The sequence below is a fragment of the Callithrix jacchus genome, chromosome 5 (genome assembly GCF_049354715.1).
Source record: "Callithrix jacchus isolate 240 chromosome 5, calJac240_pri, whole genome shotgun sequence".
In the NCBI taxonomy this organism is placed as follows: Eukaryota; Metazoa; Chordata; class Mammalia; order Primates; family Cebidae; genus Callithrix; species Callithrix jacchus.
Genome location: NC_133506.1, coordinates 82,613,769 through 82,640,640, shown reverse-complemented (window position 1 = coordinate 82,640,640; position 26,872 = coordinate 82,613,769). Strand labels below are relative to the sequence as shown.

The 26,872-nt window shown below is 49.0% G+C and overlaps 1 protein-coding gene across 1 annotated transcript; it reads right to left on the bottom strand.

Annotated features, from left to right (window-relative positions):
- Positions 1–744: 744 nt before the first annotated feature.
- ALKBH5 (alkB homolog 5, RNA demethylase) lies at positions 745–26,513 on the bottom strand. Its single transcript, XM_003732882.6, has 4 exons — positions 24,999–26,513; positions 15,058–15,138; positions 3,432–3,587; positions 745–2,488 (listed from the first exon to the last, which is right to left on the bottom strand). The coding sequence occupies exons 1-4, from the start codon at positions 25,766–25,768 to the stop codon at positions 2,311–2,313; spliced, it is 1,185 nt and encodes a 394-aa protein (XP_003732930.2). The 5' UTR covers positions 25,769–26,513; the 3' UTR covers positions 745–2,310.
- Positions 26,514–26,872: the final 359 nt, after the last annotated feature.

Sequence of the window (26,872 nt, the reverse complement as noted above, 5' to 3'; positions counted from 1 at the left end):
GATTACAGGTGTGAGCCACTGCGCCTGGCGGAACTCAAGTATTTTTTTTTTGAGACAAGGTCTCGCTCTGTCACCCAGGATGGAGTGCAATGGCACAATCTCGGCTCACTGCAACCTCTGCCTACCAGGCTCAAGCAATTCTCATCTCAGCCTCATGAGTAGCTGGGACTAGAGGTGCACACCACTGCACCTGGCTACATTTTTGTATTTTTAGCAGAGATGGGGTTTTGCCAAACTGCCCATGCTGATCTTGAACTCTTGAGCTCAGGTGATTCACCTGCCTCAGCCTCCCAAAGTGCTATTATAGGTGTGAGCCACTGCGCCTGCCCAAGTATTTGTTTAATGGGCAAAATCACTTGCATATTTTATACAAAAGCCAGGTTCTCCCCTGCCTTTATGCCTGCCATTTCCCCCTTCACCAGCACCAGCCTTTCAGTGATTGCCTCTGAAAGAGGGGCTTCCAGAATTCAGGAGGGTGTGGTCCCTGGGCACTTGGACATCATAGTCTACGAAGTTCATCCTCCTTGGAGTGGGAGAAAGAGCAGTGGGCAGAGGGCAAATCCACCTTCAGCCATAAGCCCAAGGATGGGCATACAGAAGGCCCAGTGTCCATGACAAATCATCTCCTCAGGGACGCTGGTGGGCAACCGGCGTCTGCCTCCCCAACCCCTGTTCCAAGTTAAGAAAGTAAAGGGATTAAGGAAGCACCAAAGGCAAGTCCTCTCTTATAACATCAGACAACTGTTTCAAAATATATTAGATTTGGTTTTTATTGTAGAGCACACATATCAGGGCAAAGTGCTGCACACACAACTACAAATCATTTTTGGGAAAAAAGCTGTAAAAAAAAAAAATAATAAAACTGCAACTGCTTTAATTATGCAGTCCCGACTTGAAAAATCCACGCTGGCAAAGGAGTTCTGGCCCCTGAGAGGGGCTTCTTGATGGTGGCTGCCCCAGATTTCTGCAGCCTATGAGGTCTCAGGCCCGGACCTCTGTACACAAAGCCCCAAAGTGGTGGTAGCCTGGCTGCTGGGAGGGCCTCTGCTCTTGGCAAGCCCAGGTCCTGGCCTGGCTGACAAGAAGACATTCCTAATCAATCTAGATCCACAAAACCTTGCTGCCTTCAAGGATCTGAGTGGGTAGAAACTACCAAAGACTTTATGTTTTTTCTGATTATTTTTTGAAAGCCCCTTCACCAACTCCCATGCCCTGAGGCGGAAGAGGCATCAGCCCAGTCTGCAGGCCTGAGCTCTGGCCTTAAATGCATGCTGCTGGCGGACAGAGCAGGCAGGCGCCTTCCTAGAAAGACGACCCAAGGAGGAGGCCCAAGCTGGCCAATGGAGAAGGAAAGGGAAAGGAAGAAGCCAGGAGACCAAAGGGCGGAGGGAAACTCAAAACAAAACAAAAACCCTACCACACACCACAACAATTTTCCATACCCCAAATGCTAGACTTGGAAGGACACCATTCCCCCTAGCTAGAAACAATTCCTAAAACTGACCCAACGTGGCAAGTCTAACTGTTCCAAATAATCACACACATATGCTCAAAAGGAGCAACCAACAAAGAAGTGTGCTCTTGACAAGAGAGGTCAGGACCACTGCATTAGCCCCTCGGCAGCCCAAGGAAATGTGGACAGAGCAGGCTAGTGGGTGTGGGTGGAGGAAGCCTGGGGGGCTTACCAAATAGCTTTGGGATGTCAGGGGCTGGCACTGTTTAAGTCCCTGCCCAGGCAACCTGAACAACTCTGCCGCAGGAGGAAGAAAGGGTGTTTGCATGAACTTGCAGGGCGTGGACGGCAGGTGAGAAGTGGAAAACAGCAGGCGCAATGTAGAGCCCCTGTGAGGCTCCAGACCTCAACCAAGTGCAGACATCAGTGGAGGAAAGGGGCGGGCAGAAGAATGAACTTTGTTTAGAACACTTGGAAGATTTACATTGAAAGCAAAAGAATTTTCTTAACCAAAACATTTTGTTGCTTTTAAATAAACCCAGACTGATACAGCCTCACTTAAAAGATGGCTGTTCTGCTCCACCACCTCTACCAGCCACTCTAGCATCAGCCTCTGTCCCCTACAGATGCCAACAGCCTTTCCATCTAGGAGGAATACCAAGAATATGAGAACCCAGGTGCTGACCAATTCTATTCTTCAGCCTTAACAGGCAACAAAACCAAGGAAAAATATATAGAATCAAAAAATAAAACAACCCCCCCCCCAAAAAAAAAAAACAAAAACAAAACCCTCAAAACAAAAGGAGGGGCAACTACATAGGATTAGCCAGAGTTCCCAGGAGGGCGGCAGGTAGACCTCAGTGCCGCCGCATCTTCACCTTTCGGGCAGGGCTACCTGCCGCCTCGGAACAGTCCTCTGAGGACTCATAGGACTTGCGCCAGTAGTTCTCAGAGCTGAAGCTACCCCTCCGCCGGTGTGTGGGCAGCAGCACTGAGCGCCGGTTCTCTTCTTTGTCCATCTCCAGAATCCGTGGCCTGCAAGGAAAGGGAGGTAGGGCATTATCTGAGGCTAGCAGAAGGGGCCTGGCTTTACCGCTGTACTTGGTCTCATTCTTGGGATGGGTCATTCCAGCTCAGTGGTCCTCAATGAAGGGTAGTCCTGGCAGAGGCCCTGGTATTGGAAGTTCTTCCCCACTAAGTGCCAGTGACCACCGCAGTCTTTGGGACATTTCCCAATTACGCTGTGGGGTCTGCCTGGTTCGGAGTCTGGTGCCCCAGGACACTGCAAGGGCTCCTGGAGAAATGTTTTCCCTACAACACCCTCAAGACCCTGCATGGTTCTGCCACCTACCTTTATTTCCCAACCCTACCCACTTTCTCTCTCATGGGCCTCCCAACACCCCCCTTTCTACTCACCAACCCCATGAAACCACAAAGCTCTTTTCTGTCTCAGGGTTTAGCCCAAACAGTATTTCCTCCCTAGAATGCTCTTCCATGTCTTCCTTATCCTTCTGAAATCTACTTAAAGATTACCTCTTCAGAAACCTTCCCTAACACTTAAAAAAAATTTTTTTTTAAATTATCTCCTCAAATTCCTTTTATCCAACTCTTTTTGCAGTAAGTCCCTAGTTCACTATCATCCAAGTCCCAAGATTCCCTCCTGACATCTAAGTATAATTCTACAAGGGCATCTGTCTGGGTGAGACTGAACAAGGAAAACCATGGGAAAGCCATGATATTCCCATTTCTAACAGTCTCTGCCTGACCCCTTCTCTCTAGGAGTACAGGCAGTTGGCCAGGGTTAGGTGGGAATGTCACCAATGCCACCAACCCAGAGGAACCAGACATTAAGCTTTTGAAAGGGTGAGCAAGCCAAGGCTCCTAAACAGCCTGCCCCAGGCTTCTCCACACATCTCACCCTGCAGCCAGGTCATGGGGCTGCTTTATTGGCCTGTGCTGAGGGTCCTAAGCTGAGTACCTGTGGGCAGCATCAGGGTCTGCCTTGCGGTGGGACCGCTTGGGTTTCAGAGCAGGGTCCCTGTTGTTTCCTGACAGGCGATCTGAAGCATAGCTGGGTGGTAACACGGAGCCGCTCAGGGACTTTGTTTCCAACCGCGGTGCATCTAATCTCGTCCTGCAAAGGAAACATGCATGGGGTCACCAAAGGGCCTCTCCAGTGAAGGTGTGGGGAACCATTAAACCAATTCTCTGGCTAGGCCAAGTGGGAGCCAACTGGACCTGGAAGCCAGTTAGTCTCTACTCTGTACCTCAGCTTCCTTGACGTTCAACTAGAGATTGTCTAATCGACTTTCAAAGACCCTCCTCAAGTCCACGTTTAGGAGTAAGGCATGGGAACATTTCTGTTTAGAGACTCCCAATGATAGGCTGTGCTACCCTAGGAGAAAGATCCCAGGGCTCGGTCTCAGCTGAACAAAGCAGCCTTACCTTACTCCATTTGGACCCAAAGGTTCTCTGGGGCCATCTACTTCACTTGCCAGAGGACCAAGGGCCCCACTGGTAGGTCCCAACACAGGAAGGATCCCTAGTCCAGGCCTGCGGAGGGGCTGGACAGAAAGAGAACTGAAGCTACCCTATCTTCTCACTGTACAGACAGGGATGCTGAGACTGAGTGGCAGAGCCAGGGTGGGGAACCTAGGTCCACCACACAATCATAAACAGCTACCTGGCAGTTTCTGCTCATTCCAAGACGCTGACAAGGTAGAGGCCAGAGGGCTTTTGAAGGCACAGTCCCCACCCAGCACCAGGTATAAGGCTTCAAAGAATGCACTGCCTAGTAAAGGGAAGGCATACAAATACAGATGAGGAAGAGGACGATAGAGAAGCTGGGTAGAGATAACTTAGGGCAGTGATCCAAGTCCTTCATGAAGCCAGACCAAAAGGGAACTGGCCTGGAAAACCTCAAAGAAGCCCTTAGTCTCCTTGTGTGGTACAGAGAAGGCTGGCAAGTCAGGCAGGTGGGAGAAAAGGGCAGTTGAAGGACCCATGTAACAGACTGGGTGGGAAGTGATGGGCCGCAACTAGCAGAGGCCCTGAAGGTATCTTTTTCAGGGTCTGCTAGACACAAAGTAGTAACTTAGTTCCAAAGTAGAGGCTGTGGCCGGGGCAGGACTCTAAGGATAGTACTCACAAGGATCCTGAGGGAAAGTAAGCAGGAGGGAAATCTAAGAATTGCCTTGGGCTTAGCTGCTTGACATCCTTGGTAACAACTACATCTGGTCCTCACAGTTCCCCCCATTCCTCATGGCTGCCTCCCCACCTTCTACTGGCTGGCCTGCCGTACATAGATGGGAAGGATCAGAAAGGCAGTAAGTCATGCACCCTGCAAGTCTCAGGGAAAAGTTTAAAGCCAAAGTGAGACTTAAAGCCTGACAGGCAATAGTTACTCTGAACCTGGGCAGGATGTCTCTCTCCTAAAGGAAGCAAAGGCATCTCCTTCCTTCCAGCTGGGAACCAATGTTCTGATGCCTCAGGCCCAAAATGGTGGGTAGGCAGGTAGGACAGGCATCCCTATCCCTTTGCTTTGGCCTTGTAGAGGGGGATGCCAGAAGGCCCAGCTACAGCAAGTGGCCCTCTAGTCTCAGGCTCCACTCTGGACTGCTCCAGACTCATGGATGCAGAACCTAGCACTAAGAGGAGGAAGATCTAGTCTTGGCACTTGTACTCAGAGTCCAGGGTAGTCACAATCCTTCCTCAGGACTCAGTTTCCCCATATGAGCAAAGGACAGAAATGGGACTGGCTCTGTCTTCTTTCAGCTGAGAGTCTAAGGAATTGAAGGCAAGTTGCCTCCTTCAAGGCTAGAATTCTCTGGGTAGAGGTGGTACTGGGCAACCAAAGATGAGGATGTGAAATAGAATGGCTCTTTAAAAAAAAAAAAAGTGTTGGCCGGGCGCGGTGGCTCAAGCCTGTAATCCCAGCTCTTTGGGAGGCCGAGGCAGGTGGATCACGAGATCAACAGATCGAGACCATCCTGGTCAACATGGTGAAACCCCGTCTCTATTAAAGATACAAAAAATTAGCTGGGCATGGTGGCGCATGCCTGTAATCCCCACTGCTCCGGAGGCTGAGGCAGGAGAATTGCCTGAACCCAGGAGGCGGAGGTTGCGGTGAGCCGAGATCGCGCCATTGCACTCCAGCCTGGGTAACAAGAGCGAAACTCCGTCTCCAAAAAAAAAAAAAAAAAAAAAAGTGTTTGGCTCTGTCACCCAGTCTGGAGATCAGTGGTATGATCACAACCACAACTCACTGCAGCCTTTGAACTCTTAGGCTCAAGGGATCCTCCTGCCCAAGTCTCGCAAGAAACTGGGACTACAGACATGGGCCATCATGCCGGGCTAATGTTTTTTATTTTTTGGAGAGACAGGGTACCATTATTTTGCCTAGACTGGTCTCTAACTCCTCTATGCGATCCTCTCACCTCAGCCTCCCAAAGTGTTGAGATTATAGGTATGAACCACGAAGCCCAGCTCCTAATATTTTCTTTTCTTTTTTTTCTTTTTTTTTTGAGACGGGCTCATTCTGTCACCTAGGCTGGAGTGCAGTGGCATGATCTTGGCTCACTGCAACTTCAAGAGATACTCCCATCTCAGTCTCCTGAGTAGCTGAGACTACACGTACATGCTGCCACACTCAGCTAATTTTTATATTTTCAGTAGAGATGGCATTTCACCATGTTGGCCAGACTGGTCTATAACACTTGGGCTCAAGCGATCCACCCACTCCAGCCTCTCAAAGTGCTAGGTTTACAGGCATGAGCCATCACGCCTGGCCCAATGACCTTTACTTTATCAGGCCTTGTGCCACCAAGTTGAGAGGTCCAGGTGGCAGAGATAAGACTAAATAAAATGTTAGCAGTGCTTGACTTAAAGGACTCCAAGGGCCTCACTGAAGAAAGTCTCTCCTCTGGTACCCATAAAGCTAAGACTCTATAGGTGCAAGGCACCCCATGTTTAGGGCAGGAAGGCCCCTGTGTGCCCCAAAAGCCCCAGTGGGAGCACTCTGGAGTTGTTTCTTTGGGTGAATAATGGATGGTAAGAAAAAAGCAGAGCCACCAAGATGAGAGCTCTTGACGCATCCCCTGGGACGTTACAAGTACATCTCATAACAGCTGGAGAATCTCCTGCCCTCCCTACACTTCCAAAAACTCACTAAGCTGCAGGATGCCAGGCTAGAGCTTAACTCCAAGCCCAGTGATCACAAGTAGCTTAACTTCAGAACATACCCCCGTTAAAAGGCAACCAACTCCCATGGCGCAGGCCAGGTCCTCAGGGTTTAGCAGAGAGAGCCACAAATTTGGATTCAGGAGGCCCAGTTCTAGTAGTAAGGTCTGGACCCAGGCCCTCTAAGGTGGCAATAGGAATGAAGACCTGCCTTACAGATCAGTCAGTATTCAAAGGGCAGAGCAAGGCACCTCAGACATGTGAGGTGAGGGTTGACCATGATACCCAGAGAGGTCACCCAGTGTCAGAACAAAGCAGGGACAAGGGAGGTCACAACAAAGGATGGCTGTAGCACTAATATGTGAACCAAAGGGAAGGGAGGGAGTTGATCCTATTCTATGTCCTCGAAAAAAGCTGCTGGGGTTAATTACTCCCCCTGTAGGGGTTGGAGAGCAAAGCTAAATCCTAGAGCAAGTCACTAGCTTGAGTCATAAAGCTACTACCTACTGATGGTTTCTGGGGCCAGGCACAGTGGCTTACACCTGTAATCCCAGCACTTTGGGAGGCCAAGGTAGAAGGATTACTTGAAGCCAGGAGTTTTAGACCAGCCTGGGAAACAAAGCAAGACCTTGTGTCTACTTAAAAATAAATAAACAAGTATATTTTTAATTAAAAAATAAAGCGCAGGTGGGCCCTCCTCAGTGCAGGAGAACATTGTGCAGGTGGTAGCACCACTATTTCTGGGAAGATAAAAACCAGCCTGCACTCAGGCCACAATTGACCCTCGAGTGAGGGCAGTCCCCAGTCTGCTACCAACTACTCCCCGACTTCTGGCTCCACCTTCACCAAGCACCCTTGTGCTAAACACCTGGCTTTCCGATAAAGCGAGGAGGCAGACAGAGACCAATGTTGTGGGCCTATCCAAGCACCCTCTGGCCAAATTGGTAACCTGGGCCCCTAGGGCTAACATCTAAGCTTCAGCACCTTGGAGTATCAGACTCCCACAAAGCTCAGGCCTGTACCTCGCTGGCTCTCCTGCAACAGTACCCATTCTCCTCATGGGATTCTCCCCATCCATCTTCCACCAGCCTCCTGCCAACATCAGGTTTCTCTTTAACCCCTACCCTGCTCTCTCCACAGAGCAGTTCTGAAAGGTGTTAACAGCTTGCTCTGACCAGAAGAGCCTAAAAGCACATGAAGTGTATCACGTAAAGAGGAGAAGCCCCATGTACACGCTCCTGGGCTCCCAAAAGATCTCACCCATACACAGGCCAGCAAGATCTGTGTATGGTGCCCAGGCCCCAAATGGAGCATTTCTAAATCATTCAGACTAGTTACCACAATGTTGTAACTTCAGTTCATACCTGCCGAGGTCTAGGAGCCAGGGCTCCATGCCAGCCCAACAAGAGGACCAGTATCACATCTCCCCAGCTTAGGCCTGGAAAGGTATCAATATCATCCTCCCGTCTTGGAGGCCAGACACCAAGTTTGCTTTCCCCCTACCTACCTGGGTCACTGAACGCCACACCTCTGGGTTTCCCTTCCCTCCTACTCCATGTGCTTCTGCTCACACTATACCTCCACTAAGCACAGCTTTCCTCATCCTCTACCATCAAGATCAGACAAAAGGTATGGTGAGGAAGAAGGAAGGTATGGGGAGAAAGAGAGAAGGTATGATAAGGAAGAGGCTAGGAGAAGCCCATCCAGTATTCACAAGTTTAACCACAACTTACTTATTTTTAAATAGTTTTTGAAATGCCTCAATATATTTATTTAATTACTTTTTGAAACACTTGTTTAATTTTTTAATTTAAAAAAAAAATTTTTTTTTTGAGACGGAGTTTCACTCTGTAGCCCCAGCTGGAGTGCAGTCGCATGATCTTGGCTCACTGCAACCTCTGCCTCCTGGGCTCAAGTGATTCTCATGCCTCAGCCTCCTGAGTAGCTGGGACCACAGGCACGTGCTACCGTGCCCAGCTAATTTTTTGTATTTTAGTAGAGATGGGCTTTCACCGTGTTGCCCAGGGTGGGCTCAAACTCCTTAGCTTGGGCGATCCAACGGCCTTGGCCTCCCAAAGTACTGGGATTACAGGCGTGAGCCACCCTACCTGACCTAATTTTGTAAATACAGGGCTTCACTTTTTTGTCTGGCCTCAAGTGATACTCCTGCCTTGGCCTCCCCAAGTGCTGAGATTACTACAAGTGCGACCACCGCACCCAACCAGGAAGAATTTACAAGACAACCCAGTATTCACAAGTTTAACCACAAGTGCCCCAATTTACAGGTGCTCAGGTAAGACTGGATTCAGAGAAGAGTGGCAGAGCCAGGGCAGAAGCCCAAGCCTGTCACCTCTCTGGTGATCCCATTGCCCCCATATTCCTTGGGCAGGCAATAGACACATCAGAACAGTCAGGATGCCAAATGGACAAGGTGTAGGCATGTAGACTCACAGACTTACTGAACCAGGGAACAAATGTGAGCTAAATCTAACCACAGGAGACACAAATCACAATGAAAGGATAAACACCAAGCCCTGGTTAGAGAATCCAAGAGCTAGCCACCCCTCACCCCATCGCCAAGGAACAAGGTCCAGTGAGCCCTCCCTTTCCTTCCACTGTGCATCTATCCACTGAGCCTCACATTCAGGTTACGTCCAGCTTCTTCCACGAGGGTTACCAACGATTGCAGAGGAAGACTTGCATGTTGGGCAGCTTGCTCTGGGTCAGCTGGGAGACAGCAACATTCAGGGAAGTTTTGGGGGTGCTGGCACAAGAAGCCCACCAGCTTGTAGCTGCTGCCTCACCCCCGTCTCTGTAGAGTGCTCCCTAGATACTCAAAACACTTTCCCCAATTAGCACAGCTCTCTACTTGCACAGAAGAGGCAAGAAAGCCCTTCTATATCGGAGCTCCAGTTTACTAACTCAAAGCATACATCCCAATGACATACTGGGAGAAAGGGTGGGATATGGGGTACTCCACTGTGCAAACCACCAAGGGAACACAAGACCCAGGTTACAGATCTCACTCGGCCATTTACTGGCTAAGTTGTGAACCCGTGAACCCAAACATCACAAACCCAGGGATAGTCTGAGAATTCCACTCCCAGGGAGGCTCTTAAAAGGTCACCTGGCCAGGCGCAGTGGTTCACACCTGTAATCCCAGCACTTTGGGAGGCTGAGGCACGCACACCATGAGGTCAGGAGTTTGGGACCAGCCTGGCGAACCTGGTGAAACCCAGTCTTTACTAAAACTACAAAAATTAGCTGGGCATTGTGGTGAGCGCCTGTAATCCCAGCTACTGGGGAGGCTGAGGCAACAGAATCGCTTAAATCCACGAGGCAGAGGTTGCAGTTAGCCAAGATCATGCCACTGCACTCCAGCCTGGGTGACAGAGAAAGACTTTGTCTTAAAAAAAAAAAAAAAAAAAAAAAAAAAGTCGTTTCTGGCAGGCACGATGGCTCACGCCTGTAATCCCATAATCCCAGCACATTGAGAGGCTGAAGTGGGTGGATCATGAGGTCAGGAGTTCAAGACCAGCCTGGCCAACATGGTGAAACCCCATCTCTACTAAAAATACAACAAATTAGCCGAGTGTGGTGGTGGGCACTTGTAATCCCAGCTACTCGGGAGGGTGAGGCAGAGAATTGCTTGAACCCACGAGGTGGAGGTTGCAGTGAGCCAAGATCACATCACTGCACTCCCGCATGGGTGACAGAGCAAGAAACTCCATCTCAAAAAAAAAAAAATCACTTCCAGCCTCCCTGTGAGAAATAAGGGCACACACATGTGCACGAAGACTTGGCACCATCCATGTTCACAGGAGCTGCATTTTGTCCAACCAGAAAGCACTTGGCAGCTGCCTACCCATTTCGTTCCATGAGGCCCTCAGAAAGACCTTGCCAGCTCTGACTGACCTGAGCTGGTGACAGAGCCCACAGGGTCTCCCCCAGCAGTCTGTGCAATCTTTATCTGAATTTATAAGAAGGCAGGACTGGCTCTAACTTCTCTACCATAAGCAGGGCCAGGCTCAATGCCCAGATTCTACCCACTGTAACACCACCTCACCAGAAGACATCAAATTAGCTAGGTACCTTCCAAGGCTACATCCTACTTATCTCTGGGCAATGCCTGGGTCAAGATGCTCCCCCAGCATCCCCCCTTTCTTTTTTGAGGCAGAGTCTTGCTCTGTCGCCAGACTGGAGTATAGTGGTATGATCACAACTCACTGTAACCTCTGCCTCCTGGGTTCAAGTGATTCTCCTGCCTCAGCCTCTCGAGTAGCTGGGACTACTGGGTGCCATTGCACCCAGCTAATTTTTGTATTTTTAGTAAAGACAGAGTTTCTGTGTTGGCCAGGATGGTCTCAATCTCTTGACCTCGTGATCTACTTGCCTTGGCCTCCCAAAGTGCTGGAATTACAGGTGTGAGCCACCGGGCCTGACCAATGCTCCCCCTTTTTAACTTGTCACAACCTGTGCTTTCCCAAGACAAACCCGTGTAGGTGCTATTCTGGAGCTGCTCCTTACTGGCCTGAATTGTTCTCCATACTAGCTGATGCCTCCTCTGGGCTGCACCTAATGCTAGGCCCCAGATGAACTGGGATTTCCTTACTCCTACAGAATGCAGATTTAAAAATTCACAATGACAAGTAAGTGTATGAGCTGTGACAGTCCAAAACGGAATGTGTGTGGGTGTGTGCTAAAAGGGCTTTAGGTGTGTATATGATGCCTTCTGTCTGTCAAAATGGTCAACCTAAGCCATGAAGAATGACTAGGTTATTTGAGGAGTTGGTTATCATGCAGGTTATTTGGGAAGTTGAAGTATGAATCAGAAAATAAACTTGTTAGATGAGAAGGTACTCTCAATGGAGGCCACACTGCCACAAGAGTCCAGGACAAAAGTCCACGAACCATAATAGAAGGTGTAGATAGAGCTCCCCACAGCTGTGCACTTCCCCAGCTCAGCTGCCTGGGGAAGCTGGGGCATCCTCCCACTCCTCTCCAGTTCCCTTACACCAAAGCTCTGTACTTCTGCCTTCCAGCCCAGTCTGTGAATGGCTCCTGGGCCCACTCAAGTCAGAAGGTAGAAGAGCCTCAGTCACCCAACAACATCCATTCCCAAGGTCAGGCCACTGCCAGGGGCCCAGCTGGTCAAAAATCTTCCTAGGGAGCTGATTAATGGTGCAGACTCCTAGCTGTGCTGAGGAACATATGACTTAGCTGGACTGGGCAGCCAGGTATGGGAGTCACCATTCAAGAAAAAAGTAGGCTGAGTGCAGTGGCTCACACCTGTAATCCCAGCACTTTGGGAGGTCGAGGTGGGCAGATTACCTGAGTTTGAGACCAGCATGGCAAACCTGGAGAAACCCCACTCTATTAAAAATACAAAAAAAATTTAGCCAGATGTTGTGGCAGTCGCCTGAGGCAAGAGAATCACTTGAACCCGGGAGTCAGAGGTTGCAGTGAGCCAAGATGGTGCTATTGCACTCCAGTCTGGGCAAGAGTGAAACTCCATCTCAAAAAAAAAAAAAAGTAGCAGCTGGAAGACTGACACTCCAGCTCTGGCCACTACCACCTGCACATCCAGCTAAGATTTCCTCAAAATAAGCTACTGTGAGAGGCTGAGAGGCATACTTGGGAAGTTACTGCTCTAGTTCTATATAACATTAGAATTTTCTCTCTAGGTTCCTGGCCTGGGCAGGCCCACCCATTCCTGGCTGCAGTTGGAGGCACCATGTACAGCCTGAGAAGAAATGACCGGGGAGGAGAGGCTGAAAGAGTGCTACAGTCTGGACTCCATTATTTCTGAGTTCTGGCCTATGCTGGGAATCACAGAAAAATAAAGTATAAGGCAGATAAAAACCATTCCCTTCCTCTGATCAATTATGGGAATATTCTTAGGCTAGAAAAGAGGCTGCCAACCACCAAGGTGACCCAAGTTTCTGGAGCTCCCATATGTGTCCAGTGCTCTGCCTGTACCATAAGACTGTCCTACAGGTCTTGATCATACCTATCTACTACAGTTAAAACACAGACTAAAAGTTTTGACCTGACAAAGTGGCAAAGCCACACCAAAGAGACTTCATCACTACATTATTTTGGAGTTATGGGCCCAAAGGCCAGGATGCCAAAGTTATTGTTTACTAAAGTTGATGAGCCAGAAAAAACTTAAAGAGCTCCCAATGACCAAAGCTGGAACAACTTGGGCATAAAATAAATTCCTGGGAGTCTGTATTTATATATAAATTATTGAATAAATGAGGGAAAGTGGACCAATCCCCTCTGCAAAAGAATTCCAAATAATTCACGTGGATGTTCCCCTTCAAGGAGATGGTGCTAACTCCCCCATTTTTTTTTTTAAGAGACAGGGTTTTACCATGTTGGTCAGGCTGCTCTCGAACTCCCAACCTCAGGTGATCCACCTGCCTCAGCCTCCCAAAGTGCTGGGATTACAGGCGTGAGCCACCGCACCTGGCCTACCCCCACTCTTTTAACTGTGGGCATGAATGATGACTTCCTTCCTAAGGGTAGAGTATGGACAGGGAAAAACAGTAATTTTACAGTGGAAAACCTGACAAACACTGCATCAGCCAGGTGATCAGTACCAACAGTAAGTTATATTGATAGTATGTATCCTTGATATACAGTAAAAATGGCACAAACTTTACCATAAAAACATCAGACAAATCCTGAGAGATGTTCGATACAACACGTAACCAGTCAATATCATCAAGAATAAGGCAGGCCAGGTGCGGTGGCTCATATCTGTAATCCCAGCACTTTGGGAGGCCAAGACAGGCATATCACTTGAGGTTAGAAGTTAGAGACCAACATGGGGAAACCCCATTTCTACAAAAAATACAAAAAATATTAGCTGGGTGTTGTGGCACATGCATATAATTCCAGCTACTCAGGAGTCTGTGGCACAAGAATCACTTAAATCTGGGAGGCAATGGTTGCAGTGAGCTGAGATGGTGTCACTGCACCCCAGCCTGGGCAACAGAGTGAGACCCTGTCTCAAAAAAAAAAAAAAAGGCAAAACTTGGGAAACCAACACAGCCAAGAGGGGCCTAAGATAATATGTCAACTAAATGTAATGTGTGATCTTGAGACAGAAAAAGGACATTAGAAAAAACATATAAGGAAAACTAAAGTATGGACTTTAGTTCAATTACATATCAATATTAGATTCTTGACTGTAATAAACATCAAACCAATGAAAAATTAACAAATAGAGGAAATGGGATGCAGAATACATGGGAATTCTGTACTATCACAATTATCTATAAATCTAACACTATTCTAAAACAATAAAGTTTAATAAAAAGAAGGGAAGAGGAAGAAGAAAGAAGAAAGACAGCAAGTTATACTGGTCAAGCCTAAGTCTACATGCTTGTTTTTGATCTGCTCACTGACTTCTATGACTGGGTAATCACCTATCTTCTCTGGGACTCTATTTAAAAGGCAGGCTTCAGCCAGATATGGTGGCACATGCCTGTAGTCACAGCTATTTGGGAGGCTAAAGTGGGAAGATAGCTTGAGTCCAGGATTCTAAGGATGCAGTGAGTTAAGACGGCACCAATGCATTCCAGCCTGAGCAAGAGTACGACCTTTAAAAAAAAGGCCAGGCGCGGTGGCTCACGCCTGTAATCCTAGCACTTTGGGAGGCTGAGCTGGGTGGATCACGAGGTCAAGAGATCGAGACCATCCTGGTCAACATGGTGAAACCCTGTCTCTACTAAAAATACAAAAATTAGCTGGGCATGGTGGCGCCGAGGCAAGAGAATTGCCTGAACCCAGGAGGCGGAGTGTGAGGCAGACTTGTCTTGATCCAATGTCTGTGGGGCTATGGCCTCTTCCACTCACCCCATGAAAGAAAGAAATGCTGGTGAAGCCAAGCTTGTTGATGTTAAATTAGTGCATCCCTGATTCCCTCCCCAGAAGAGCCACAAGCCATGACTCTGCTGAATACTGCATCCTAACCTCTCACCCTTGTCTCTTCTCTTTACTCCCTGTTCCTCTCAGCAGTGAACACCCAGGCATTTTTAAAGCAGGCTGCTAAAAGCGCAATCTAAAAATAATTACCAAGAGTACGTGTGACAAGAACCAAGGAGGTTAAGAAATAGAGGTTAAAGGGTGGGGTGGGGTTTGGAAGAATGCTGCCCAAATCTTGTCACAAATAGTGAGATCATATGCTTTGCTCAGTCCTAAACTCCCTAAATAGCCAGACAACTTAATTTTCTGATAAAAAGACAAAATAACTTTATCCTCACAGAATTCAAATAAAAAGTAAGAGAACTTAACAGTTCTGCTCTCCACTCTGCCATGCCACTGATACATAGGAGCTGAGTTCTAAGTGGACCCAGAGCTACATCTCTGGACAGGCCTGCAGGTGAAGCAGAAGGTCAAGACATCAAGGCACTTACTTCCTAAGGATGATGACCGCTCGGCGCTCCTTGATGTCCTGAGGCCGTATGCAGTGAGTGATTTCATCAGCAGCATATCCACTGAAAAGAAACACAGAACATGTGACCATGAAAAGTAGATAGACAACCGGAGTTCCTGGGGCATATAACAGGACAAGAATGTGACCTAGGTCTTATGGCAGCTATCTACCCATTACTTGAGAGATTCAAGGATCTACATGGAAGGGAATATCATATTAAGCTCCAGGATGCTTTTGCCCAGAAATTGTAATACTCAAGGAAAAACCTGGTATGAAGCAAAGGAGACCTCTTTGGCCACTTAAGGCAGAGGCCTGAAGTAAGACTCTCCCTGAACAGGCCAGGAGCCCTTTTTAAAAAGGGTACTCCAGAGAGTACACTGCATCTCCTCTCCTCATTCTCCCTTCCTTTAGAAGAAAGCCAAGGGGGCCACAGACAGCACTGAGTCACCAGGGAGAACTAGGACTGCCTAATTCCCAAAGAGACTGTCTACTTGAAGCCTCCATTTAGGGGGATCCAAAATGTTGAAGACAGCTGTGTTTTAATAATATTTTAAGAATTCCTGGCTGGGCGTGGTGGTTCATGCCTGTAACCCCAGCACATTGACAGGCTGCGGTGGGCGGTCACCTGAAGTCAGTAGTTTTGAGACCAGTCTGGCCAACATGGTGAAACCCCATCTCTACTAAAAATACAAAAATTAGCCAGGTGTGGTGGCAGGCACCTGTAATCCCAGCTACTCATGAGGCTGAGGCAGGAGAATCACTCAGGAGGCAGAGGCTGCAGTGAGCTGAGATCATGCCACTGTACTCCAGCAGCCTGGGCAACAGAGCAAGACTCTGTCTCAATTAAAAAAAGAATTTCCATCATACTCAGATATCCGTTTATTTTCAACAAGTTATATGACTTTTAAAACTGCTTGAAGACCAACTAATGTGGGTATATGACTGTCCTCTTCTTAGCTAGCGTCATTCCAATTTGAAACTCTGGAAGTAGGCTCTGAGCTTCCTAAGCCCCTTACATGCTCACTGGGAGCATGGCAACCATAAGCCACACCCACTTCAAGTTTCTCTACTGAGCTGCAGCAGTTCTACACACGCAGAAACTCACTGAGCCACAGGCCCAATGCGATGAGTATGGCTTAGTTTCCCTACCTGCCCCGAGACCACAAACCCTTCTCTCATGGCTGCTGATCAGCTCCCTTTTCAAGGGCTGCTTGTACAGACACAAACTTAGGAGGGACCCCTCAAGATGACCAGGCTGGCCAAACCTCGGATCTAATAACTGGATGCAAGAGCCAATAAGAGATAAAAACCCAGACTGCTTCAGGCTCTGCCTTAAGGAGGCACCTCTGATTTGGAAATCTGACTTTTTTGAGATGAAGTCTCACTCTGTCACTCAGGTTGAAGTGTAGCAGCATGATCTCAGCTTACTGCAACCTCCACCTCCCAGTTTCAAGTGATTCTTCTACCTCAGCCTCCCGAGTAGCTGGGACTACAGGTGTACACCACCACATCCATCTAATTTTTGTATTTTTAGTAAAGATGGGGTTTCACTATGTTGGCCAGGCTGGTCTTGAACTCCTGATCTTGTGATTTGCCTGCCTCGGCCTCCCAAAGTGTGAGCCACTGTGCCCAGTCCAAATCTTTATTTCACAGATTCCACCCTCTCCCTCAAGTTGCTCCTAGACAAGAATTTTTCAAAATTTTCTCCGTGAACACCAGTCCCATAAGAGACAGTGCACAGAGTGTCTGAAAGTGCTGGGATTATAGTGGTGGCTCACACCTGTAATCCCAGCACTTTGGGAGGCCAAGGTAGGCAGGTCACCTGAGGTTAGGAGTTTGTGACCAGTCTGGCTAACAAAGTGAAACCCTGTCTCTACAAGAATACAAAAATTAGCTGGGCATGATGGCAGATGCATGTAATCCCAGCTACTGGGGAGACTGAGGCAGGAGAATTGCTGAACCCAGAAGATGGAAGTTGCAGTGAGCTGAGATTGCACCACTGCACTCCAGTGTGGGTGACAGAGTGAGACTGTGTCACAAAAGAAAAGAAAAAAGAGACAGTATGGCCGGGCACAGTGGCTCACGCCTATAATCCCAGCACTTTGGGAGGCTGAGGCGGGTGGATCACGAGGTCAAGAGATCGAGACCATCCTGGTCAACAAGGTTAAACCCCTCTCTACTAAAAATACAAAAATTAGCTGGGCATGGTGGTGTACGCCTGTAGTCCCAGCTACTCGGGAGGCTGAGGCAGGAGAATTGCTTGAACCCAGAAGACGGAGGTTGCGGTGAGCCGAGATCGTGCCATTGCACTCCAGTCTGGGTAACAACAGCAAAACTCCGTCTTAAAAAAAAAAAAAAAAAGAGACAGTAGACAAATGTCTAGTCAAATCAATTTATGAAATACTGATTTAGTTTCAAAAAGCATTAACATATGTAAAGCACATGAGAATTACTATAGCAAAAGAACCCACAGACTTTGTTTAACTGAGCACTAAACAAAGAACCTTCTCTCAAATAATACCTATTAATATCCGACAGCCCACAACAAAAAGTAACACAAAGGCGTCAGGGAGTTGAAGAGACTTGGGTTCAAAGGTGAGCTGTGTCTCCTACTAGCTTTGTGACCTTTGTTAAATCACATGCTGAACCTAAAAACCTGTTTTACAGTTTCTTCATCTATAATAAGGAGAACAGTAGGTTCTTAGGTATTTTGTTCTGCTTGGTACCTTAACTATTCTTTTACTGCTACTAAAGATTATAAGATTTTAAAAAGGGGGACAGGGCCTTCTACCTTCCAGGCAGAATTACAGTATTACAAGACTACATGGTTGATGGTGGCAAGAGGTGTACCTGCAGGGCTGCTGCGGGAATTAAGTCAGAAAATCCAGGGTACATGATACCCTACGAGCTTTACTAAGCACTCTAACAAAAGTCGGAGGGCCCTGGACTATCTTGGGGCAAGCCAGAACCCTGGATTCAGCATCTGCCAAAGACACATGGTCCAGGCTTCCTGTGCCAGTAGTGTGAGCCTCCTAGGCCCCAGTCCTGGAGCTAGAAACTCTAGTTCTCATCGAATGCTTTTGTCATTCTGCACTGGGAGAATGGGGGTTTAGACTGCAAGATAGTCCCATAAATACACACAGGACTTTCCCAAAGAACTGTCAAATGTCCCAAAGGCACATTTTCTTTTGGAGGGGACACGGGTCTTGCTCTGTCGCCCAGGCTGGAGTGCAGTGGCAATCTTGGCTCACTGTAACCTCCACTTCCCAGGTTCTAGCAATTATCCTACCTCAGGTGTACCCATCACACCCAGCTAATTTTTGTATGTTTAGTGAAGAGGGTTTCCTCATGTTGGCCAGTCTGGTCTCAAACTCCCGACCTCATGTGATCCACCCACCTGGGCCTCCCAAAGTGCTGAGATCATATGTGCTTGGCCCCAAAGGCACATTTCTAAGTCCTGAATCGGCAGTGCTGGCTACAAGAAACCTTCCCTGCCATTAACAAGTGTTATGCATCTGTCTGACTTGGCTAAATGCATAACCAAGGGCCCTGACTTCCCATCTCCAACAAGGAACCACTTTTTTTTTTTTTTTTTTTAAAGAGATGGGTTTCACTATATTGGTCAGGCTAGTCTCGAACTCCTTACCTCAGGTGATCCACCCACCTTGGCCTCCCAAAGTGCTGGGATTACAGGCGTGAGCCACCGCACCCGGCCTGAACCACTTTTCTTAATGCAGTTCTGGAGAAAATCCAGATGTTTGTCAAAGCTTGACTGCCTGCATGATCCCTGCCCCCATCCCCCAAAGGGCTCTAGAACAAACAATAAGCCATGTCAGGTTCCTGCCACAGAGCCTAGGCCTTGGAATAACTGGTGTATAGGTAAAACTGCACAGGCCCACAAAAATGACTTTGGCACTGATCCAACCTGGAAGGCTCATTAGTACTGGCCTTCTAGAACTTCCTAGCAGCTGTGACACAGCCCAGTGACCCTTCCTCAGAGTACTGGGTGGCTCTGGCAACATGAGCTCAAAGTCCTGATTAAGGGAAGCTCTTCTGGCCAACTTCACAAAGTGTCGAGCAGAGACCACAGGGCATTATTTACTATTAAGGAACCTACCTGCTATAAGAGAAACTGTCTGAAAGTCTTAGTCTGCCAGCTTGAAATTTAATATGCCCTGGGTCCAGCCCTACTGCTGGCACGAAAAAAAGTTCCAGGACCTCCTGCTCTTTTGTTTTTCACAGTGAAAGGAGAGAAGAAAATACCTTATGCTGTCCAGCTTACCTGCTCCCTGCTTGGGATGAGCCCCCAGCCCCCACAACACTGACTAGTATGTTGCAAATGTCAAGAGCAACAGAGTCCAGCTCTGTCACCCACAGTGACTCTCAAAGGAGCTGACATGTCTGTCTCCTTTTCTGGGAGTCTTGCCCTGATTCCCCAGGCTGTTTCCCCTACACTGCTCAAGCATACCCTCTCATCCTTCTTTGCTACTCCATCTGGCCTTGTGGAGATTGTGTCTTCCTTTCAAGACAAAGCTCTTCAAAGGCCTTGCTCATCCCTGCACAGAGGACATTAAATGAAATGTGTGTTGAGCTGAACTATACTACCACTTAGAACCTGTTTCTGCCTCTGCAGAACAAAGATCACAGCAAGCCCCTTCTCAGAAAATTAGGTGCAGATTAAATGAGGTGTCTGAAAAATTCTTTATAAGGGAAGATGCAGGATTCTACATCTCTCCTTTAGGGGACAGTCTTGGGAACTGAGTTGTTATGACACATTTCCAAGATGGCCACCATTTCCCATCTACTCCATGCCATGCCTAGGCCAGGATGAACCAGAGATGGAGGGACTGGCCAAGATCCCAGCCTGGTGACTGCCTCTCTCCAGCTAGGGCTCTTGCCTTATTGACAGGCCCACAGGACCAAAAAGGTCAACTTTGGGGGGAAGCAGGCCAACCACCTGGACACAGGGGCAGAATTGTGAGCTCCAGCTCAATTATTTATCAGATCCAAGCCTCCAAGATGACACATGGCCTTACTTTATGAGAAATCCTGGGGCTTTCTGAAGAGAGGGAAGAAGGTCAACTTGCTGAGTCCCAATTGTGTTTACACCAAGGTACAGATAGTACTAAACACAGAAGATAGCTGTGTTTAATATCTCCTGACACTTTTAGCTAAATCTCAAGTATTCAGTAACATGACAAAGATTCAACTTTTTTTTTTTTTTTTGCCAATCAGTTTGAGCTTATGAGGTTGCTCAGGTTAGCCTTGAACTGATGACCTCACCTTCGCGAGCGCCATGACCTCCGGCGGGAGCCACTTTGGACCCCAAGATTCAACTTTCTATAACAACTCTATGGCATCAGTAGACCAGTTTTGCAGATAAGGAAAACTGAGGCCCAAAAAAGATTGAGTAATTTGCCCAAGGTCAAACAGATAAAATGGTGGTGCTGTAACTCCAAACAAGTTTGCCATCAAACTTTCTGGACTCTGTTGTGGGAAGCCCATCTGTGTTTCCTGGTAACAACTCTGCTCTGGGGACCTTGCTGGCCTCACCAAAGGGCACATGCATACCTACTAGCCCCATGGAAAAGATTTGCAAAGATGAGCCTATATGCCCAAAGAGTTAGCACTGTATCAGCTATGGCTACCCACCAACTGGCCAGCCAGCTCTGATTTTTTTTTTTTTAGGTGGAGTCTCACTCTAGTGCCCAGGCTGGAGTGCACTGCACTTGATCTCGGCTCACTGCAACCTTTGCCTCCTAGGTTCAAGTGATTCTCCTGCCTCAGCCTCCTGAGTAGCTGTGATTACAGACATGCACCACCACGCCTGGCTAATTTCTGTATTTTTAATAGAGACAGGATTTCCCCATGTTGGCCAGGCTGGTCTAAAACTCCTGATCTCATGATCTGTCTGCCTTGGCCTCCCAAAGTGCTGGGATTACAGGCATGAGCCTCTGTGACAGCCAGCTCTGAAATTTTTATGGCCTATTTATTCTCTGCTTGCTCTGAGCTTCATGATTGAGACCATGGTTCACTGCTAGCTTCCTTTCTTTTGCTGCCCTCTGCCTTCTTGTCAGGCCTCGGGAGCATCAAGGGCAGCCAACCCCCAGGCCCAGAGCTCCTCCTGACAGTGCACAGCCCTGACTTCATCCTGTGGTTCCTCCCGCTCCGAGTCCACACAAGAGATGTGGCCTAGGACCTATCTGCCCTACTTTCCCAACTATTTTAAGCCAGAAAGCTAAATTTTGCTTTCAACCAGCTGAACAAGATCAGCCTTTATCCCAGAACTGACAGGGTGCCCACTCCACCCAATACCAACCGTTAACTGGAAAGGTCACAGTCTGAGCTCACCAGTGCATGCCCCGTGGCTGGGTGATACACAGTCATTTCCAGACAGCTGGCCTAGGCCTGGGTCTATGGGCATGTGGCCACCACACTACAGACCATGTAGCAATGATTAAAGAAGCCAGCCAGCAAGCAATTAGCCTTGAGGTAATCATTCTCATTAATCCAATCGGAGTCTGTTTTAATCTGCCCCATTCAGCCAACAGAGAACAGGAGAAGGAATGACAGATGAAGTGATATGAAGGTAAAAAATATTTCCCTAGAGGACAGCATTAAGAAGGGACCCACCAAGGCCTAACATGGGAAGGTTACAAAAACAACTGCCAACTAGGTTTGGAAAGGAATTTGAAACACTTCCAGAAGATTCCATGAGGCCTTGCTCTAAATGCCCAGGTTTAGTTAGACACTGCTGAGTCAACGTTTGCGACGCACCAACATCCATGCTGATTACTATTAAATATAAAATTGTATTCCTGCCATGTTGTCTTTGACGGGTACAGACACCATTGCCATCACCACCAACTGAAGTCTGACTAAGATGCTTACTACTAGAATCCCTCCCTATCTGCAAGGCACCACTTTTTCACTGGCCCTCCCTTCCAATTTGCAGCTTTACTACTCATCACCTCTGAGCTAGGATCTGTACCAGGAAACAAGAGAAAGCATCACTTCTTACCAGTTCATATGCAGGATTTGATGAGGGGCACTACTAATAGGCAGGTGTTCATCCACCTGCAAACCAGGTAAGCTAGGTAAGCAGCTGTGAGAAGATTTAATTAGTGGAAGGATCCAGACTCTAGAGCAGTGACTCTCAACTAAGGATGATTCTGCACTTCCCCTGCCCCAGCATTTGGCCGTGTCTGGAGACTTTCTGGTTGTTATAAAAAACACTATTGGCACCTAGGAGATAGAGGCCTGGAATGCAGCTACAGTCTACAATGACTGAACAGCCCCACACAATGAAGAATTATCGAGCCCCAAATAACAATAGCACTGTTGAGAAGCCCTGATCTAGAGTTTACCAGAGCATCCTCAACCACAATCTCTGTGAACTCCATCTGCCTCCCATCAATATCCAGCCACTGTTACCTATGGCTACTCCTGCTACTGCAGCCAAAAACACTGCTGTTGTATACTTTCTCCACCTTTCTCTGCTTGGCTCATTCCTAGTCACTTTTCAAACTCCAGTTCACTTCCTTCCCAAAACTTCATCACTCCAAAGTGGGAAAGATGTCCTCCCCTTCAGTGTGCTTCTGTAGTTACCTTCCTGGGCCATAACTTACCCACCTGCCTGAAGCCTCCACGGGGCTTGAACTCCATGAAGGGAAATAATCATGTTTCAGGCTCCACCAAATCTCTAGTTCCTTCCCCAATGAGAGAGCGGGGAAATCACTGAATGGTTGTATATGAAAGCAATCACCCATTTAAGTACCTACCCTGTGCCAGGCCCTATCTTAGACAACAAATAACCACATTTCATTCTAATAGGCTTTGGAAGTTGGCATCATCCCCACTTACAGATGGGAAAGCCAGCTCAGAGAACGCCTACAAGATCCTAAAGCAAAAGAGAGAAAAGCTGGATTCAAAGCCTGGGGCAGCACTTTTCAGGACATGACTGAGCCTCCCACATTAACTCCACAGCCAAATCTGAATCCAGAAGGGGTTGACAGGGACTGAGAAAGCTTTAGGACTATTCTGAGGAAAATTATTTTCCTGATGATGCAATCCTGTTGCTGATCACTAACAGACCTGCACACTAAGAACTCAAAATTTCTGTTCGTCAATTCAGGGTGTGTTAGGTGTTAAGGAGAGGAGGAGTCCCAAAGCCAAAAATGCCTTGTGATCTCATTAAGCACCAGACCACTACTAGACCTCCTGACAACCACCCTGAGGGCCAATGACTACACAGAAAATATCTCACTAAGAGACCAAATGGTCCCTGTGTGAGGTCGTTTTAGCACTGACAACCCTTCAATAGAGTCAGACTCCAACCTGTCTTACACGTTGAGCACTGTGGGAGACTGTATCTTGGAAATCCCTTAAAATCTTAAAGCATCCCAGCACTTTGGGAGGCCAAGGCGGGTGGATCATGAGGTCAAGAGATTGAGACCATCCTGGTGAACATTGTGAAATCCTGTCTCTACTAAAAATACAAAAAATTAGCTGGGCACAGTGGCATGCGCCTGTAATCCCAGCTACTCAAGGGGCTGAGGCAGAATTGCCTGAACCCAAGAGGCAGAGGTTGCGGTGAGCTGAGATCGCGCCATTGCACCACAGCCTGGGTAACAAGAGCGAAACTCCCATCTCAAAAAAAAAAAAAAAAATCTTAAAGCATTCTGCCAATACATCCATCTGGGAATGCCACGCAGATCTGAGAAGCTCAGAAGCCCATGATAATAAGAAGGCATCTGACAGGTAGGTTGTCCTCCAGGTTTCAGATGCCTAAGGAGCCAAAGTATCGCTTCCACTACTACAGACAGGAGGTCTTAGCACAAGACTCTGCTGCCATCCCCCACATGGAAGCAGCCTCAGCTACTTGACTCATATGAGATAGATGGCCTGCCCTTATGATTTGAAGGTTTCAGGGATCCTGCTGCTCTTCATGACTTTGGCCCTACTGACTCACTTCAGAACCTGAGCTGCTCACGACAAAAGCCCAGTGTGCCCTCATCCTGCATTTGGTGGTGGTCAACCAAGCTGCTCTGAAAACAGCTGCAGTCTAGACCTAAGAGGTTTTGGGGATTACTGAATTACATTACTAGGTTTATCTTTTTCAGGACTGGAGGAGGCAGCTTCCAAGTAAGTTTTCACTTCACATAAACGGCAGAGGTGTCCCCACTGGCAACCTCCTCTGGGGGCCAGGGCACTGAGCTAATTCTCAGTAGGATCTGGGACCAAATATAGGCCAAAAGCCTAAGTTCTGCTGCTCATGCAACTATAAGGCCAAACAGACGGTCAAGAGACCAGCTGTATTCTGTTGTATTCAGTCCTGACTACAGGTAACACGTTCTTACAAAGAACTGATGGGCTCTTTTGCAGCCAAGAGGGAATAATTCTAAGAGTGTGCTGCTCTCTATTCCTAGCCCAACCACTAATTTGTCCAACTCGAGGGAAGTCACTCTCCCTTCTGGGAATGGAGAATGCGCTTCAATTAAATAATCTCTGGGGCCTTTGCTTGTGACTATTTTCTCTGCTAAAGAATCCATGAACATTTTCTGTTAAGGAAACCAAAAACGACAGAACAGGAAAGACTTTTAGAGAGTAAATTCAAAAAACATTTTTTAAAAGTATAGATTTGGAAATGGAAGGCCAGAACGGAAAACTGAAAAATCAAAGGGAAACATCTTAGCCTTTTGAAAAGATGGCGTTCAATGAATCCTCAGCCAAGTCAGTGATCCCGTCAAACCTGACTTCGGGCACAGGATTTCCACATCAGTTCCCTGAGCCCTATTTTCTTGCTATAGGTATTTAAACACAGAACCCTTCTCTTGCTCCTACTGGGCTGCTGCTTTCTGGGCCAGGGTGGATAGTTAAGGCAGCACGCGCAGGGCCGCCCCCTCCATCCAGGTGGGTTACCTGAGCACAGTCACGCTCCCTCTGCGCACCGGCAGGGAAAGCACTGGTTCTGACACCCGAATAGGCTTGAACTGGAACTTGCAGCCGAAGCATAGCGCAGAATCGCTAAAGAAGGACACGGACACGATGGGGCGCTCGAAGATGTGGATGGGGTCCACGTGAGACACAATGCAGCCGCCGGGCTGGTAGTCGTTGATGACGGCGCTGTTGACGAAGCCCTCGGGGATGACGCGGTACTCCACCAGCTTTTGGATCACCAGCTGGTGCACCCACTCGGGGATCTCGTCCACGTCGCCCGGTGGGTAGAGGCGCTCCTGGCCGGGCCCGCGCTTCTGCAGCTGGGCGCCGTAAGTGTAGCCTTCGCCAAAGAAGTACTTGTTGCGCAGTGGGGCCCGGTCCACCGTGTGCTCGTTGTACAGGCCCTTCTCAGCGCGGGACACCACCTCGTCGATGCGGGCCTCGATCTTGGCGCACTCGTCCTGGCTGAAGAGGCGCATCTGGCGGATGCCGCTCTTCACCTTGCGCGCCTCCTCCTCCTTCTGCAGCTGCTGCTCCTCGTAGTCGCTGCGCTCGGGGTCCGAGTCCTCCTGATACTTGCGCTTCGCCCCGGACACCGGGTAATGTTCGGCGGCGGCGGCGGCCGCGGCGGCGGCGGCCACGGCGGCGGCCGCGGCGGCGGCGGCCTCCCGGCTGCCGGCCTTGTAGTTGTCCCGGGACGTCATGGACTTGAGCTTCTCACGCAGGTCGGTGTAGCCGCTGGCGGCCGCCATGGCCCCCACGACGCTGCTCTAGGGTCCTCCGGGGCAGGCGGGGCAGCCGGGCATGGCTCTAGGGGAACGCGCCCCGGGGACCCCGGAGGGAAAGAGGGTCCTCAGCGCCAAACTCCCATACGTGGGCTGGAGACCCGGCGGGGGGCGTCGAGGGTCGGGGCGTGGAGTCGGGCCTCAGGGGCGGCGGGTCATGCAACGACAACGGGGCTTCTTCCTCCTCCACCTTCTCCACGTCCTGGGGGGCAGGAGCGCCGGCAACGCCTCATGCCGCGGAGGGCTGCCGACTCCCGATCAGACCCTCGGACGCCCGGCCCGGCCCGCACTTTAAAGCTCTCCTCACGACGTCACGGGCCGCCAACCCGACGTCCGCCAGCGCCGCTCCTTAGCGGGTTCCTCGCCGCGCAAGCGTAGTGCTGCCGGCCACCGCGGCTCCGCGCGCTACAGGCATGCGCGTGCGTGCAAGTCGGGTCGGCGGAGGCGCCGGCGCAAGCGCAGACCAGGACCGCTCGCCGTCCGCCGCCCCTCCCCCACTAGCTGAGGGGCTTCGAGAGAACGCTCTCAAACAGCAACCTGTCTCCACGCCGCGCCGCCTCCAGGACCGAAGGGCTCCCTCTACAGGGTGCGCTCACACAGCCAACAGTATCGCCATGCCGCGTCACGGCATCGTCTGAATGTCAGCAGACGCCTCAACCCCAGCGTGCAATCACCAGGGAACCGCCACAACCCAGGCCACCCCGTTACCTCCCCCTTTGGCACTTCCACTTCTTTAATTGGGCCGTCGGCCACGCGCAGGGCAGGCCCTGACTGGAGCTTCCGGAAGTCGGTTGGTAATTATGCCCATCAATCAGGCAGTCTCCTAAGTTACTGCGTCCGTCACTTAATTAGTGGCTGGGAGAGCAGCGAGGACCCCTAAAGGGGAAATGGGTGGCTGAATAAGTGCCTGAATGGAGACTCCGCTGAGGAAAGCCCTCAGGATGCCTAAGGAAACTTCTGAAACCCGCGAAAACTTCTCAGCTTGCGGGACCGAGAGCACCTGGCCTCAGCTCGGAACACAGATAGGAATGTCAGGCAGAAGCCGGACGCGCGTTGTAGGGGTACAAGCCA

Excerpts from the sequence above, each read along its gene's own strand:
- ALKBH5 (XM_003732882.6), bottom strand. The coding sequence starts at position 25,768 with ATGGCGGCCGCCAGCGGCTACACCGACCTGCGTGAGAAGCTCAAGTCC. Across the intron at positions 3,588-15,057 it reads GCGGTCATCATCCTTAGGAA|GACGAGATTAGATGCACCGC; the intron begins GTAAGTGCCTTG and ends TTTCCTTTGCAG. Across the intron at positions 2,489-3,431 it reads GACCCTGATGCTGCCCACAG|GCCACGGATTCTGGAGATGG; the intron begins GTACTCAGCTTA and ends CTTTCCTTGCAG.